The following is a 17154-nucleotide window of genomic DNA, read 5'->3' on the forward strand; positions in this document are numbered from 1 at the left end:
GTGGGCTGGATAATGGGTAATCGTGTGGGTAAATTAATTGGAAAGCCCACGTGAATATTTAAGCTCGAGATATATTAAAAACCCAATACATGACAATTTTTAAATGAGGATAAAGAGTGCAATTACGGGAGTTTGAACTCAGGATCTTCCGCTCTGATACCATGTTAGTTTACCAATCCATTCCAAAAGCTTAAACTGTTAGGAGGTGGGCCAACAATAGTTTTATACTTTAACAAATCTTATATTAATACTACTGTTAGAAAGTACATATTTATTGAAAGTAATGTCACATCAGATTTATAAACAGAGGTCACGAGTGCAAATCTCCCTCCTAGTTAAAAAAAAAAAATGACATGCTCTATTTACTACACATGTATATGTAATTATTATGTTAAGATGGATTATGGGGGTGATACAGGTGTGGAGCATGTTGGAGGAGACATGTTTGTGAGTGTGCCAAAAGCAGATGCAGTTTTCATGAAGGTGAGTTTTGAAATATTTTGTTCAATTACCTCCGTACCATACTATTCCCTATCTCGTTGGTGATCTTTCAGCTGAACATGAAGGGCTTTTATATTGATGTTGAATCGTGTCAAACTATTGTAATGCAGTGGATCTGTCATGATTGGAGCGACGAGCACTGTTTAAAATTCTTAAAGAACTGCTACGATGCGCTCCCGGAGAATGGGAAAGTGATAGTCGCGGAGTGCATTCTTCCCGATGCCCCCGACTCCAGCCTTGCCACCAAAGGAGTTGTGCACATTGACGTCATCATGTTGGCGCATAACCCCGGCGGCAAAGAGAGGACGGAGAAGGAGTTTGAGGCCTTGGCTAAGGGTTCTGGATTCCAAGGCTTCCGAGTATTGTGTGATGCTTTCAACACCTATGTTATGGAGTTTCTCAAGAAGCCATTCTAATTAAGTCCCTTGCATTTTGGAATACACATGTTTTAATTTTCTTGTTGGATTGGATTTTTGACGTTTTTTTTTTTTTTTTTTTTTCTCTCCGTATTAACAAGTGGTTTTATTAATGTGTATTGGAAAAAGTAATTGTTTTCATGTTGCTTGTCATATGTAATAAAATTTCGATGAATTTACTGAATTCCCTTTTGGAGGATATGAAAATTGAGGCGTGATAAATTAATTAAAGGGGACATAGAGCAAGAAGTTGCAGTAATCTGAAAAGATTTTTATTCCTGTAATCCATTTTAAGCTCTCTGATCAATTTGAAAACTGACCTATTAATAAGGTAAGAAACAACTTATGTATAAAAACGTTGAAGTTATGGTTCTTCCCATTTTTGAGTTGAGATTAATGGTGATGACATCTACAAAAAAGGCTGATGGATTGAGTTAAATGCCTATTCATTACTTGTCTAGTTGTCTTCAATTTGTTTTCGAGTTTCTCATATTCATAGAGAAGATAATCAAGATAGCTAAAAGCTATCTTCGCATGCACTCCATTTAAACTCTCCTTCATGGTTCAATTGCACTTACTATTTACTCTTAAATAATGGAGGAGAAATTACTAAACTTACCTTTAGAAGTGCATTCGTCTATATTAATATTCCTTATTCTTGATTAATACTCTTGTGATTAATATAATATTTAATTGAAAATGGTATTAACTAAGAATAAACAGTAAAAGTCAGGACTCTTGTATAAGGTATTTATCTTTTTTTTTTTTCCTTTTAAAATGTTAATCCAAAAACGACACTCTAACAACACCAACGAACTTTATGACGTTTCCTTTATTTAAAAGGGATCGTCATTTATGTTTTCTAGAGGACATGACATTACCTGAGTGATAAGCCTTGATAAAAAAAGACGACATGTCGTTTATCTCTGTTCAGAGAAATGAATATTACTTAAAAGAAAACATAGAATATTTAGTACTCATTAATTTAGTACTAAACATAGAATATTACTTGTCTAAACATATAAAAGATTTATATGTTCAAAAGTAATATTAAACACTCATTTAAAAGTAATATTAAACATATAAAAGTTACATATATACACACACACTTTAGAGAGGGGACCCTTTTGATCTTGATTACGTGAAATGAAAATAATCAACACTCACTTAAGAGCGGAATTAGTACATTAGGTGCCCTCGGTCAGCTTTGACATCTATAATGCACAGTTGATTCCATGATAACGATCGGTACTACTTATGATCATCATGAAGGAATTTTGTAGTCAATTTGTTATACTCGAAACATCTAAACAAGTGATAGTTTACGTGTTTGATTTGCTGATTATATTCTGCAAATTATAATCTGATTCAGATTTATCTAGGATATGCTTAATTATTTTTGTAGCTAGTGAGAGGAAATAATACAGTTGAGTTCTTTCTTTCTTTGTTTTTTTTTTTTTTTGGTCTTTCAGGTGTTGTACTTAAGTATTGCATGAATTATCAAGAATTTGAACACATCAATCAGAAAATAAAAGATGATAGTGAAAAGAGATTTATATAACATTGTTTAAGTAGTACTTGGTAGACCATTCGAATTGTCCATGGCCAACCCATTTTTATGAAAGAGAGAAGATAATTTTTTTATTGAAGATAAATTTTTTATTTCATAACCAATAATTATTACGTTGTGTACACATTTTAACTTTATAATAACTTTCAGGAATTAGGACCTTCTCCATATTTTGGAAGAGTGGATGTGCGAGGCCTATTATAGTTAGGATAGATATTTACTTTCATGGTAATTAATATTTTTGAAGAGGTATTCAAGTACTGCTAGGCCAATAATAGAGGGACAAATAATTAATAAGTTTAGTAACCAGGAAAATAAAAAAGTAAATCTGAACTCAAAGTGATAATGCTATGTTGTAAAGAAAATAATTCAAAGTTTAACACACGTGATAGTTTTGTAACACAAGAATATTTAACGTTATCCAAGAGGAAGAAAACTAATTATATATGCATAAAAAAAGGAGTTCTGTTACTCGTGATAGTTGAAGCTTATATATAGTTTAATATTTTACCATAAAGAAAGGCAGAAATGAATCTCATGATATTTAGAATTAAATGCCTTTGTAATTAGTGTTCATGCTCATTTACGATCGTATTTAAGTACGTAATTCTCTTTATAAGAATAAATCTTTTAAATTAATGAGTACTAAACATATAATATTACTTTTAAGTATTTAATGAGTACTAAACATATAAAGAAAACACAGAATGTTACTTGTCTAAACATATAACAATCACTAAGCATTTCTTCCAATGGCCTTCACCTAGTATAGAAGACACTTATCCAGCATTGACCCGATCTCTGATCACGTGTTGGGTTGTCGACTCCGATTCTCCATCTTCTTTCTTTTTGGGGCCCCACAGAAAGGAGTATAACCCAGCGAGAATGACGATCATGCCAATCAAACTGGTACAATACAATTCCAATTCACAATATTAGAATGCTTTCGTTAGTGATATGTGGATATTGCGTATTAAGATAATTGTTATCCATTTAGAGTGAATTCAAATGTGAATGAAAGAAAAATAAAACATACCTCCCGACTCTGATGGCTTCACCAAGTAAGAGTGCTTCTGTTACGGTTACAAAAATTAGACCGACCGGGTTGAACATGGATGGATAAGTGGGGCCTCGGATTGAGATCACCCACGATTGTAAGCAAAATGTTGCGGCTGAATAAAGTGTTCCCTGCACAAATACACAAACTTTAAACGCAAAATTCTGACAGTAATATACATTGATTTATCCATCATTAAAGAGTTTACAAACATTGTTGAAACTCAGAAAGGCGGACCATAGAAGGTAATTAACAAGCAACAGAAAATCAACAAAACTCAAACTTAAATAATTTCTTTGACATTGATTACATAAATGTAGGCTTCTCATTCTCGTTAAAAGCGTCCTAATTCAACTATTCTCCTCTATTTTCATGAACTCCAGAAGTTCTCGGTTGAAACATAACGACTTGGAAAAGCATATTGCTCATCAATTTTCTGGTTCTTTTTCCCATAAGCCAAACAAGCATCCAAATAAGTTAGAAACACAGTTCTATAAGCACTAAATGTGTTAGAAATTGTAGGCTTACCGAGCAAACTATGGCGAGCAGTTCTAAATTCCAGCCGAGCTTCCATGCAGCAACATGTCTATCTAGGCAAAGGCCAATTACTGCTGATTGCGTGGATGATATACCACCTTGCAGCATAATTGCCGTATATTTAAAAGGAAATACCGCCAAGAGTTTACGCTGAAAGAAAGAGAACAAATAACTTATATAATCTTATATAATTTTTATAAAGTGTTAATAATAAGAATTAGCTAAAAAAAAAGGGAATTCAAAAGACATGAAATGAACATGAATCCTTTGTTCTCTTAAAGTGGCTAGCCACGTACCTGCACTATGAACCATAATGCACGTGTCAAGCATGATGCAATGATCAAGATTGTGCCGCGCGCCCAGTGGCCATGGGAGTTCTGGGTGGTGACCGTCTGAGAGTCCCTGTGTTGGTGGTGGTAAACAATATACAATTCTTTTCCCTTGTACAAGGATGCAACTAGTGCTCCAACAAGCGACAGCAACACTCCAAAAGTCTTTATTTTTCCTTGTTTGGTTCGCAGGTCTAATTTCTCTGTTCTGCAAGCACATATGCAATTTGAAAACAAAATAATGAAAATTTGTATAAAAAAATTGGCAATAACGATAAACAAAGTTTTTAATATACATGTCTTACCTGGTGATGAGTGACAAGAGAAAAGTGAATATGGGAACTAAGTTGTATAAATTAGTGGCAAAGGTGGCTGTGACATCACGGAGACCGTAATAGTAAAATGCAGAATTGGATGTCCTGTATTGCAAATATATATCATAAACAGTTTGATATATTTTGTTTTATATGTATATCACAAGTTATATATGGCTTACACGGTTGCAGCACTAGCAAAAAGCCAGAAGCAAACTGCCCGACCAAATTTCTTTTCAGCAGATCTGCAAACAAAAAAAAAAAAAAAACATTAAATTGAATTTAAGTATTGAAGACACTAGGAGTAAGCTCCATCTGCTATAAACAGTAAAAACATTAAAAAGAAAGCCAAATGAGCACATTAAAAACTAACAAACCTCTCAAAGTAGTAGGCAAGAGGGGCAATGGATAGAGCAGAAACTACATTACGGTAAGTGATTACCGCATAAACGAAGGTTCCGTCCTTCATAATCACTCTGGATAGTATGTGCAATGTTGCTGTGAATACTTGTGCCAGCAACACGGCAGCCAAAACTAACCAACTCGCCAAAGCCATTCTGGGGCAAGTAACACTACATCAAATTAGATCTTTAATATTACATTTTTAATTTCAAGACTATATCTTAGTTGAATAAGCGGATTTAGTAATTTAAACATGCATGAGATCTTTATCCAAAACAATGTAAGAAATACGTTATGTAAACAAATGTAAGAAATACGTTTAAAAAAATATCTCCATTTTATCATAAATAATCTCTTAGATCTTCAAACATTATGTAAAAAGTAATGTATAAATCAAAACAGTTAATTAAATATTTTGACTTTTATATAGTGTGTATATATATATATATTATGGAAAGAACAGCTTCATTGACACCCCAAAAAGAAGAAGACAATAGGCCTCGAAAATATAAAAAAAATGAAAAAACACAGATTAAAACAATCCCAAAAAATATTAAAAAAAAGAAACTAACATGTTCATACCTCAATTATTTCTGGCCTTAGAGAGAGAGAGAAGTGCTGCGTCCAACCTTAGAGGGAGAGAGAGAGAGAGAGTTAAAAAGAGTGAAGAGAGAAGAGAGGAGGTTAACAAGGCTAAGGAAAGATAGGGTATGATTGATGGGGTTATAAAGGGCAGAAAGAAGTAATTATTTCATATCAACGTAAGTAAGATGTTCCATATCAACCGTAGGATCAGTATTCCACCACTTGATGCACAATATTGTTGATCACCGAATTCCATGCATGCATGAATGGATGTTCCACCTTAATGTGAATCCAATAACACATATCTTGAACCCAAAAGGGTTGTGACTTGAAAAAGGGTCAATTTGTGGGTGGGACGAGATTAGCCATTTTTTCTAAAGCAAATGAGGTTTCTGCACGTTCATATGATTGATTGACTTCAAATTATATTAAAGAAAAAGGAGTTCATTCACCAACCTTTGTATATAGGGGAGAGAGAGAGAGAGAGAGAGAGAGAGAGAGGAGGAATCGGAAAACTTAAATCTAGTATATAGGAGAGAGAGTGGATGGAGAGAGAGCATGAAGAGAGAGATATTCAGTGAGGAAAGAGATGAAGAGAGAGATATATATTCGGCGCTCTCTTCGTTCTAAAAAAAATGAAAGAAAATGCAAAGAAAGAAAATAAGAGAAAAGGAAAGAAAGAAAATAAGAGAAAAGGAAAGGTAATTAAAATTTCCACGTCTATACTGTACACTTCTTCTAGCAAAAGGTTCTAAACTGGGTTTCTTACATTAGAGTCATTGCTTTAGTACGTTCCCGGATTTGTATATACAGAAAATCGTTTTGAATTTTTTATAGTAAATATTACGCATCGTTTTGATACGCAATAGTGACTATTGATAGTGACTATTGATACGCAATTATGAATCATCTAACTATCCCAAAAAAGATTAAAAAAAAAGAAACTAGCATGTGAATCGATAAATTTAAATCAAGTATATAGGTTATGAGCAGAAGAAGAAGAGAGATGGTAGAAGAGAATATATATATATATATATATATGAAAGTTTGAATATATTAATGAGGGTCAAACTAATTAAATTAGGGTTGAAGGTCCTGATGTGCTGTATCGTAGTCGGCTCCATTCACTGTACTATAATTGGGTTCTCTCTCGTGTTGATCAAGCTTTAATTTATCATGCTGGTAATATAGGAAATAAAGCTGATGAGATCACATGCATAGCAATAGAAATTAGCAAGGCTTCATTTGGTAAATGACTAGTTTTCTTTCTTTCTTTCTTTCTTTTGTGCATGGAATAATTGCATCTGCATTAATGACTGCTTTTAAACGTACAATTAATGTCGCAAATTTTCTACAACTTAAGGTTTTCCGAAGGAAGAATATATTATTAAAAAGAGGAGAGATCTTCTCTTTAAGGGAAAATATATATATATATATATATGTATATATATATACACACCATTTTCAGGGGAGGTGCAGCTACCGGAGAGGACTGAAAGAAAGTGAGAGATGGAGGGCGTGAAGAAGAGAGATAGTGGAGGGAGAGAGAACAGGAAGTGAGAGAGGGAAGAGAGAGATATTCGGTGAGTAGAGAGGAAGAGAGAGATATATATGCGGTGATCATGCACTTTTAAAGTGTATTTATCTTCTTTTTCTAAAAAAAAATATGATAGAAAATACAAAGAAAGAAAATAAGAGAAAAGGAAAATGTCTTGTGATCTTGATCATCAATTTCCGTATACCGATCTCATGTGTCTATTTAGGTAATTAAAATTTCTACCAAAAAATGATTTATATAGTACTTTTAAAGTGTATTTGTCTTCTTTCTCAAAAAAAAAAAAAAAAAGACGACAATGGAGCTAGGAGACTGGCCTCCACACCTCATCACTAGACAGAACAGAAACTGAAATTATGAATCTAACTATCCCAAAAAAGATTAAAAAAAAGAAGCTAGCATGTTCATACCTTGATTAATTCTGGGCTTAGAGAGAGAAAGGAGTGCTCCGTCCAACCTTTGAGAGAGAGAGAGAGAGAGAGGGAATCGGTAAATTTAAATCTACTATATAGGTTATGAGCAGAAGAAGAGAGATGGTAGAAGAGAATATATATATATATGAAAGTTTGAATATATTCATGAGGGTCAAACTAATTAAATTAGGGTTGAAGGTCCTGATGTGCTGTATCGTAGTCGGCTCCATTCACTGTACTATAATTGGGTTCTCTCTCGTGTTGATCAAGCTTTAATTTATCATGCTGGTAATATAGGAAATAAAGCTGATGAGATCACATGCATAGCAATAGAAATTAGCAAGGCTTCATTTGGTTAGTGAGTGATCTGGCTGGAGGAGGAGAGTAACTCCTTCGATGTTAAAGCCGATATTTCTCTGGGTGCGTCATAAAATAACAAGAATGTGTGAAATTCTTTAACCAATTATCTTAAAACAAAAGGAAATTACTAGTTTTCTTTCTTTTCTTGTGCACGGAGTAATTACATCTGCATTAATGACTGATTTTAAGCGTACAAATGTCGCAAAATTTCTACAACTTAAGGTTTTTCAAAGGAAGAATATATTATTAAAAAAGAGGAGAGATCTTCTCTTTAAGGAATATATATATATATATATATATATATATAGGGAGATATATCTAAATTTTTGCATTCTGAGTTTGATGCTATTTTCTCTTGTCTAAAACAAGATGAACCTTTTTTATTGGGCAAAGAAATGTAGACGATCCTTTATCATTTTAATACTAAATATTAGGGAACTTTCATAATAGTGAAGAAAAAAATCCTTCTTTTTAGTTAGTGAGAAGAAAGCCCTTGATGGTAGAATGGAGATTTTAACATTTTCATTAAGGGATCGTCATTTATGTTATCTAAAGGACATGACATTACATGAGTCATAAGCTACTTGCCGTTACTGTTGTTGATAACCTTGATAAACAAAAGACGACATGTCATCCAGTTAGATACAGACACATGTCGTTTACCTCTGAAGACAGAAGCGACATTCATGATACATGTCGTTTTTCGTTTCTGGCGTCATACAACACGAAAATTACTCTAAAGAAATGACGTCTTGATAGTTTACGCATATATGAGACATGTCGTTTGTGGTTTGAGTTAAACGACATGACAAAAGTCGCAGAGGAGAAACGACAATTATTTCTTCTAACCGACAATACACACAATAAAAAATTCTATTTAGAAAAACAACTTATGTTTGAAAGATTAAAGTTGATCAAATTGCAGGTAATCAGTGCACTAATACTAGCAATAGTGACTATTGATAGGCATCGTTTTCCCCTTGGCATTTTGAACCTGTCAGGCGTCAGGCCAAAAGTGGCTTCAGATTTTAAATAATAAAACAAAAAGTAAGTCAAAAATCTCCACAAGTCTATAATGATAGATTACTTTTTATGGTGTACTAGCTTTCTTATTATGGTCTATCAGCTTCCCTTATTTAGTGAAATATTTGCCACTCATTATTCATTTTGTCAGTTTTTCAACTCTCTTTGAGTTGTTGAATCCTATTTTGCATTTATACGCAGGATAATATTTGGCTATAGGATTGTTTTGAGACACCATTGCCACATTTGTCACTAGCTTCTTTAGCATACTTCTGGTAGTCACATATATCTTCTCCACTATTGCGAGGTAATTCAAGTCAATTAATTTTCTTAATTGAGTTGATATATATTGCATGATTTTTTCTGTATTTTGCTTAGTGGCAGTAAGTAGACAACTTGCAAATATACCCATATTCGAACAACAAGAAGTAAAATGGACAGATTCATCATGCTTTGGATATATATAGCTTTTCCTTTGATATAAATATTACGCATCGTTTTGATACGCAATAGTGACTATTGATAGTGACTATTGATACGCAATTATGAATCATCTAACTATCCCAAAAAAGATTAAAAAAAAAAAGAAACTAGCATGTGAATCGGTAAATTTAGTATATAGGTTATGAGCAGAAGAAGAAGAGAGATGGTAGAAGAGTATATATATATATATATATATATATATATATGAAACTTTGAATATATTCATGAGGGTCAAACTAATTAAATTAGGGTTGAATGTCCTGATGTGCTGTATCGTAGTCGGCTCCATCCACTGTACTATAATTGGGTTCTCTCTGGTATTGATCAAGCTTTAATTTATCATGCTGGTAATATAGGAAATAAAGCTGACGGGATCACATGCTTGTGTTAATACGGACAAAATTCACTTCCATGCAAATCCGTGTTCCTGCTCAATTTGGAAGTCATCACTTACTCCAATCTCATGCTTCAAGAGTCAATATCTCACAAGCCAACCAGCCTTTCCTTTCAAAGGCCAGTAAATTCAACCTCGTACGCGCTTCCATTCTTGAAGCCTGTGATCCCCAGATATGGGAAAACAGCTAATTCATTGCTCTGTATGAATTTTCTGGTGTGTGCAAATAGAAGATACTGAGTTTGGAATCATTTGTGTTTACATTTGTTTACAAGACTCTCCAGGCGGTAGAATACCTAATATATACATATATATATATATATATATGTCTCTATATATAATAATACCCTAGAGAAGGTGATGTATGCACCTTAGTAGTCAGCATAATACCTAACATATATACATATATATATATATATATAGATATGTCTCTATATATAAATTCAACCTCGTACGCGCTTCCATCCTTGAAGCCTGTGATCCCCAGATATGAGAAAACAGCTAATTCATTGCCCACACTCTCAAAGCTGTGTATGAATTTTCTGGTGTGTGCAAATAGAAGATACTGAGTTTGGAATCATTTTTGTTTACATTTGTTTACAAGACTCTCCAGGCGGTAGAATACCTAATATAAACATATATATATATATATATAGATATGTCTCTATATAGAATAATACCCTAGAGAAGGTGATGTATGCACCTTAGTAGTCAACATAATACCTAATATTATCTGTCTCTATATATAATAATACCCTAGAGAAGGTGATGTATGCACCTTAGTAGTCAACATAATACTTAATATATACATATATATATATATATATATATGTCTCTATATATAATAATACCCTAGAGCAGGCCCAGTTGAAGATCCTCAAGATTCAGACAACTCAATTAGGTAATTCTGTTTAGACCAATGGTGTCAAAACTCATGAATCATCTGGTTTCTGTCGTTTTTATCTAGTATGCTGTTCCAATCTAAATCATAGCTATTAAACAAAGACTCAAAATTTCAAGCTCTCCTTTTTCTATTCGAACCACTTTTTTTATTCAAAAGAAACAAAATAGATGCCTAATTAGTTTATTAAGATGGGCCGTGTATCCAGGTTTGAAATACCTATAAAAATCGACGTCCACATATTAGACACACACACACACACACACACACACACACACACACACATTTATATGTGTATATACCTCGCCCATGCCCGATTCAAATAAATATGTTTTTGCTTTAAAAAAATTGATTAGGAATGCCAGAGTCAGCTGCATAGCATTAACATCTTAGAAGCATAATTTAATATTCTAGAAAATACAAAGGCTAATGTAACAACAGTAAAACAAAGTAGAAGAAGACAAAAGTCCCTCTAGGACGCTTCATGAACAAATGTATACGTATCTGATGTCATAGAATATTATAAATTTAAACAGTACGTGAATTTTTTTTTCTTTCGAGATAAAAACAGTATGTGATTTTGATAAAATATTATAAAAATTTTGAAATCTAAAATAAATTGTTTAACTTAAACTATACGTCATCCAAAATTCTTTAAATATTTATTAATTAAAAGCAAAAGCGGGCAAACGTAGAAAGAGAAGAATGACTATAGTATGTGTTGTTTCGTAAACTACTGGACAAATTGAAGTGTCTGCATGTATGTAGATATATAAATATGGGCATTTAAACGTAATAAATTATGTTGGTTTGATTTTAATGATTACTTTAATAATTATTAAAGTTACATATTTAATGAGTAGTAATGATGAGAACATAACTATTAAAATCTCGTCTTAACATAAAGGGAGTGTTTGAAATTAATTTTAAAATGATTTTATTTTCAATAAAACGTAAAAATGATATTGTTTTGAGAATTATTCTGAGACTGATTCTGAAATTATATTTGTTTAGTTTTTTATGAAATTGTTTTGAGTACAATAAAAACGTAAAATCTTGTTTATTAATTAATATATTATAATATTATTGATAAGTACTAACAATGAAAATAGAAAAGTGAAAATAATTTTCAACTGTTTTTTAATTTTTTTATAAAAATTATTTTCACTATTTTTATTTTTAAAATTTACTAAATAGACGTGATTTTATTTTTATTTTTATTTTTTACTTTTTAAAATATGCGAAAACTAATTTTAAAAACGGTTTCAAAACACGCACAAATGTTTTAAAGTAAAAAAGAAAACCAAATGGACCTAGCAACAAAGATAAAAGGCACGGAGCTACAAAATTATTCTCACTAAAATCCACCCAGCACATAACAACACATGACAAATAAAAGACATTGAAAAAGAAATAAAAAACAAATCTAACAGAAAACACTCGAACAAAAATTGTTCTAAAACAAGTTAGGAAAGGATACGGAGGTATAATACACTCTACATACTTTAGCATTTGTTGCGCTTTAAGAGACATGTTTTTTGTTTAATTTCAATTGGAACCTCCATTGAAATTTTCAAAGAATTTGATGGAGAAAATTTTAGGATTTATAAAGATGAAATTAGCTTTAACCATAATTGTGGGGTACGTTTTTTTTATTCCCTTAAAAATTACTTTCTAATTATAATTAATGTGGTGGTGTGGGTGTATACTCTTTTATTATTATTATTTTTTTTGAAAAAAATACTATTTCTCTTTATAGTTAATATAGGAGTGTATTAATGGGGGGGTTTTTTTTTTTCTAATTTCAATACAAGGTAAAATTATAATAACCATAAATTAAGAATTAGTGGAGGTACTAATAAATTTTTAGGATCCAAATATTAAGAGAAAATTACAAATTCCGTCTTCTTAATTACTTGACTTACTAAAAGTACTATTTCTGAAAAATTCTACCACTTGTCTGGTTCTAGTATAAAAGGTAAAAATATATAGATTAATGTTAAAAAATAAAAATAAAAAGATTTCGGGGATATTTTTAAAAAATTTCCAAATATTAATTACTCTACACAATTTTGTAAAGCCCAATTTTCAGGATCGATCCAGTAGGATAATCTTGACAAATACCTTTTAAAAGTGCATTAGTCAGGATTTTTACTCTTTACTCTTGATTCATAACATTTTTAGTCAAATAATTACACTAACAAAAGAGTATTTATTAAAAATAAAGGATAAATATCTAGATTTATGCACTCTTCAAAGTAAATTATCTATTTTTTCAATTTAGTAACTCACTACTACCAGACAAGCCCAAAAAGAAAAAAAAAAATATATCTTGTGTTAATACGGACAAAATTCACTTCCATGCAAATCCGTGGTCCTGCTCAATTTGGAAGTATCAGTTACTCCAATCTCATGCTTCAAGAGTCAATATCTCACAAGCCGACCAGCCTTTCCTTTCAAAGGGCCAGAAAATTCAACCTCGCACGCGCTTCCATTCTTGAAGCCTGTAGATCCCCAGACATGGGAAAACAGCTAATTCATTGCCCACACTCTCAAAGCTGTGTATGAAGAACTCTTTTGCACTTTCTAGAATTGCAATTAGAAGATATTGGCCGTGTTTAGAATTAATCTCATTTTTATTTTTCACGTTTTTTTAAAAAAAATAAAAACGTTTTTAAAACAGCGTTTAACGCAATAAAGATAAAAAATAAAAATAAAAATGATTTTTTAATTTAGTATAAAATGATAAATAAATGAAAAACGACGTTTAGTCGTTTTTCATTTTTTGTTTTTGTTTTCTCTTCTCTCGACCAGAGAAAGAGAAAGAGAGACATTAATGAGTTTTTTTACACTGAAAATAATCTCTTGATAAAATTATCAAATGCATTTTTAAAAATAATTTTTGTCTGATATTAAAAACGTTTTCATTTATATTTTCATACAAAAATTAAAATCATTTTGAAACGAGTTCCAAACGCGCTCATTGAATTTGGAATCATTTGTGTTTACATATGTTTACAAGACTCCAGGCCTTAGAATTGGGAAGACAATTGCGAGGCATTGTTATCATGTCCCATTGGCTCCAAATATATATTGAGATAACGCTCTAATATTTATTATTTACATAAGCACTATTTTATAAGAGTTAGTTTGCCTAACAATATACAAGTACCACTGTAATCATTGAAAGCACCAACTCTGGTGTAAGAGTAACACAATAATCAATCCTCCCAAAAATTACAACAGATACGAGAGGCGTAATGCTCCTGCACATTCTTCCTTCTTTAGAAAAATGCACCCTTTAGGCCGAACGACTTAAACTTGGGAATTCTGCTCTGATGCTAACTGATGCAAGAACGACGCAATTATTCTTCTTAAAATTTACAAATTATAGAAGATGCGCAATAAAATCATTTAAATGCTAATTTAAATTAGTATTGGACTCGTAAAATCTACCCAAACACTGTTCTTTGGGTCTTAACTTCTAAGAGTCCCTTACAATTCATGAACACACCCAACAAAGCGCGGTCATTCTTACATACATGAATTGTTTCATAGCTCAGATCCAGTTTACTCAACAACTTATTTGCCTCGTAATGCGATGTAGGTAACTTGTTTCTTTCAGGAACTGCATCTCTTAGTAGCTTCAACATTTCATCCATGCATTCATTAGGCCACTTGTACAACACTTTAAATGCATTAGTTTCACTAAAAAATACAACGATGAATACTTAGTGCAATCCGGATACAATCCGACTTGGAGCTCGGATAAGAGATCTCTAAATTCATCGTAATGGGTATTTTCTATAATTGTTTCTGTCTCACCCATTATCTCATGATCATCACTAATCTCAGCCACATCATTTAGCACTGCAAACATCTCGTCAACAGGTTCACTGACAACTGCAGTAGCAAGACGTACTTCACCATGGTGAATCCATGTGGTGTAACTTGTATCAAAACCCCATCGATGTATGTGCGCTTTCACTATTTCGGGTGAAAACATCTCATGATTTCTACACTTGATACATGGACAACTAATACCCCCGAGTAAATTTACATAATTCTTTCCAACCTCAATAAAAGCACACAAATCATCACAGTACTCATCGGACAACTGGTTCCTTAAATGTATCTAACTCTTGTCTATAGGCATCCCCACTACGAAGAATTTATAAAGTTTTATCAAATTTTATGAAACTTAACACAAATTATTTTATAATAAGTATTTAACATTAGTTTATTTAATTATTTAATTATTAATATAATCCTAATTAAAATTTTTATCTAATTTTTTAATTATCACATAATCATCATTAAACAAATTTCATACAAATTTTAATCTAATTATCAGATATTTCGGTTTCAATTCTAATTTAAAATTCACAATTCTAAATTCAAAATCACAAACTATATCCAAAATCTAAAACAAAATCATAAACCATAACAAAAATACCAAAATCAATTAACAAAATACCAAAATATTTACTCACAAAATCCAAACACACAAATTCCGGGGGTTGGAGAACGGTAAGGCAGCAGGAAAACGAGGGTGCCGGCGGCCGGAAAATTGGAAAGCGAGGGGGAGATGAAAACTCCGCACTTTTTGACTTTTTTTCTCCACAAATGAAAAATTTAAGGAGAGAACAATATTTTTAAGCTATTTTCAGTGCTTTTGGACGGTTTTTGGAGGTTTTGGACAGCGAGAGTAAGGGAAAATGCGAGAGGCTCACCGGGAAAAATGGCGGAAGGAGGTCTGCGATTTCGTTTATGCAGGTAGTTTTTTGCGACAACATTGTGTCGTCGCAACAAAGATTAAATCGTCGTCGCAATTAATGTTAAAATGACGGCGTTCTTTTTCAGCTTATGAATATTTCTGAGAATATTCTTAAGGAATATACCCTGATTCATTTTTTGCGACAATAATTTAACAATGTCGTCGCAAATAATTTTGAGGAAACCGCCCAAGTTTCTGCCCTTTTTTTTGGGAAAAATTAAATCCCCAGTTATTTGCAACGACATTATTAAAATTATCGTCGCAAAAAACAGTCGTCCTTGATAGAATTTTCTATAACCATTTTTTCTGATGACACGCTTCATCGCAAAAACTGTCACTTTGAAAAGAATTTTCTGGAAAAAAATTTTGCGACGATGTTTTACATCATCGTTACAAAAAATAAAGAAATATCTGGAACCTATTCGCGGGAAACCGCCAAATTTTCTGCCTCTTTTTGGCCACGTCACAGCCAGCTGTAACCATTAATATTTACGACGAAAAGTCCTCGCAAATAATGTACAAACTGGCGCAAAAATTGTTGGCCCCAATGGATATTAGCGACGACATGTCGTCGCTAATAATCCGTTCAATTTTTGGCGAAGACAAGTCATCGTAAATATATAAATTTTGTGCGACAACAAATACTTAATTCGACGCAAGTTGTTCAAAAATTTTGTTTTCTTTTAAGCGACGTCATGTCGTCGCTAATACTATAATTTTAGCAATGATAAATGTGGTTACTAATAACCCTTTTGTTGTAGTAATGGACGGTCCAACCCAATTGGCAACACTAATTTAGCTATAGGATTGTTCTTTTATGGTGTTCGAGACACCATAGCCACATTTGTCACTAGCTTCTTTAGCATATTTCTAATAGTCACATTTATCTTCTCCATTATTGCCAGGTAATTCAAACAAATGTATATTGAAAAATATTCAGTGAACTTTATTTAAATCATTTATCATCTATTTTGGATTCGAGAAAGTTGATTTGCATACCAATATTACAATACTAATATTTGTTTTCCTTGAAAATGTTTGTAGAATTGAGAAGTTGAATCTACATTATAAGGTGGGAAAGCCAAAACTATTGGATAGGTAAACATATCTATAGTACTTATGGATAGGTAGAAAACAAAAGAACTTAATGAAAGAACAGGTATACGTATATACAAACAGATATATAAGATTTAATTAGCTCTTCATCTAAGTTCTCTTCATCTAAGTTTCTGTACCAAAATATGGAAGGGAATCACTTAAGATTCAGAGGAACTCATATTACATAAGCTTTTACAAAAGAAAATGAATTTATACCTCAACATGGACCTGCCTACTTCTGATAATCTTTAAACAACCAAGTTTGACTGGAGTTTCTTTTCAGTTTTCACATTAATAGACTTTTCAACAACTTAGCATTAGTATTAATTAAAAACATAGAATATTACTTGTCCAAACATATAACAACCACCTAACGATTTCTTCCAATGGGCTTCACCTAGTATAGAAGACACTTATCCGGCATTGTCCAGATCTCTGA

General features: G+C 32.2%; 2 protein-coding genes across 2 annotated transcripts; one reads left to right on the forward strand and one right to left on the reverse strand.

The window, feature by feature from the left end:
• The first annotated feature begins 396 nt into the window (after positions 1 to 396).
• LOC21387006 (caffeic acid 3-O-methyltransferase) lies at positions 397 to 1101 on the forward strand. Its single transcript, XM_024161300.1, has 2 exons — positions 397 to 483; positions 612 to 1101. The coding sequence occupies exons 1-2, from the start codon at positions 397 to 399 to the stop codon at positions 915 to 917; spliced, it is 393 nt and encodes a 130-aa protein (XP_024017068.1). The 3' UTR covers positions 918 to 1101.
• Positions 1102 to 3266: 2165 nt separating this feature from the next.
• On the reverse strand, positions 3267 to 5280 carry LOC21387007 (WAT1-related protein At5g64700). The gene is made up of 7 exons (XM_010091614.1): positions 5102 to 5280; positions 4907 to 4969; positions 4716 to 4829; positions 4378 to 4618; positions 4073 to 4231; positions 3524 to 3675; positions 3267 to 3393 (listed from the first exon to the last, which is right to left on the reverse strand). Exons 1-7 carry the CDS (start codon positions 5278 to 5280, stop codon positions 3267 to 3269), a joined length of 1035 nt encoding a protein of 344 aa, XP_010089916.1.
• Between the last annotated feature and the right edge of the window lie 11874 nt (positions 5281 to 17154).

This window comes from Morus notabilis, unplaced genomic scaffold, assembly GCF_000414095.1.
Source record: "Morus notabilis unplaced genomic scaffold, ASM41409v2 Scaffold242, whole genome shotgun sequence".
Lineage (NCBI taxonomy): Eukaryota > Viridiplantae > Streptophyta > Magnoliopsida > Rosales > Moraceae > Morus > Morus notabilis.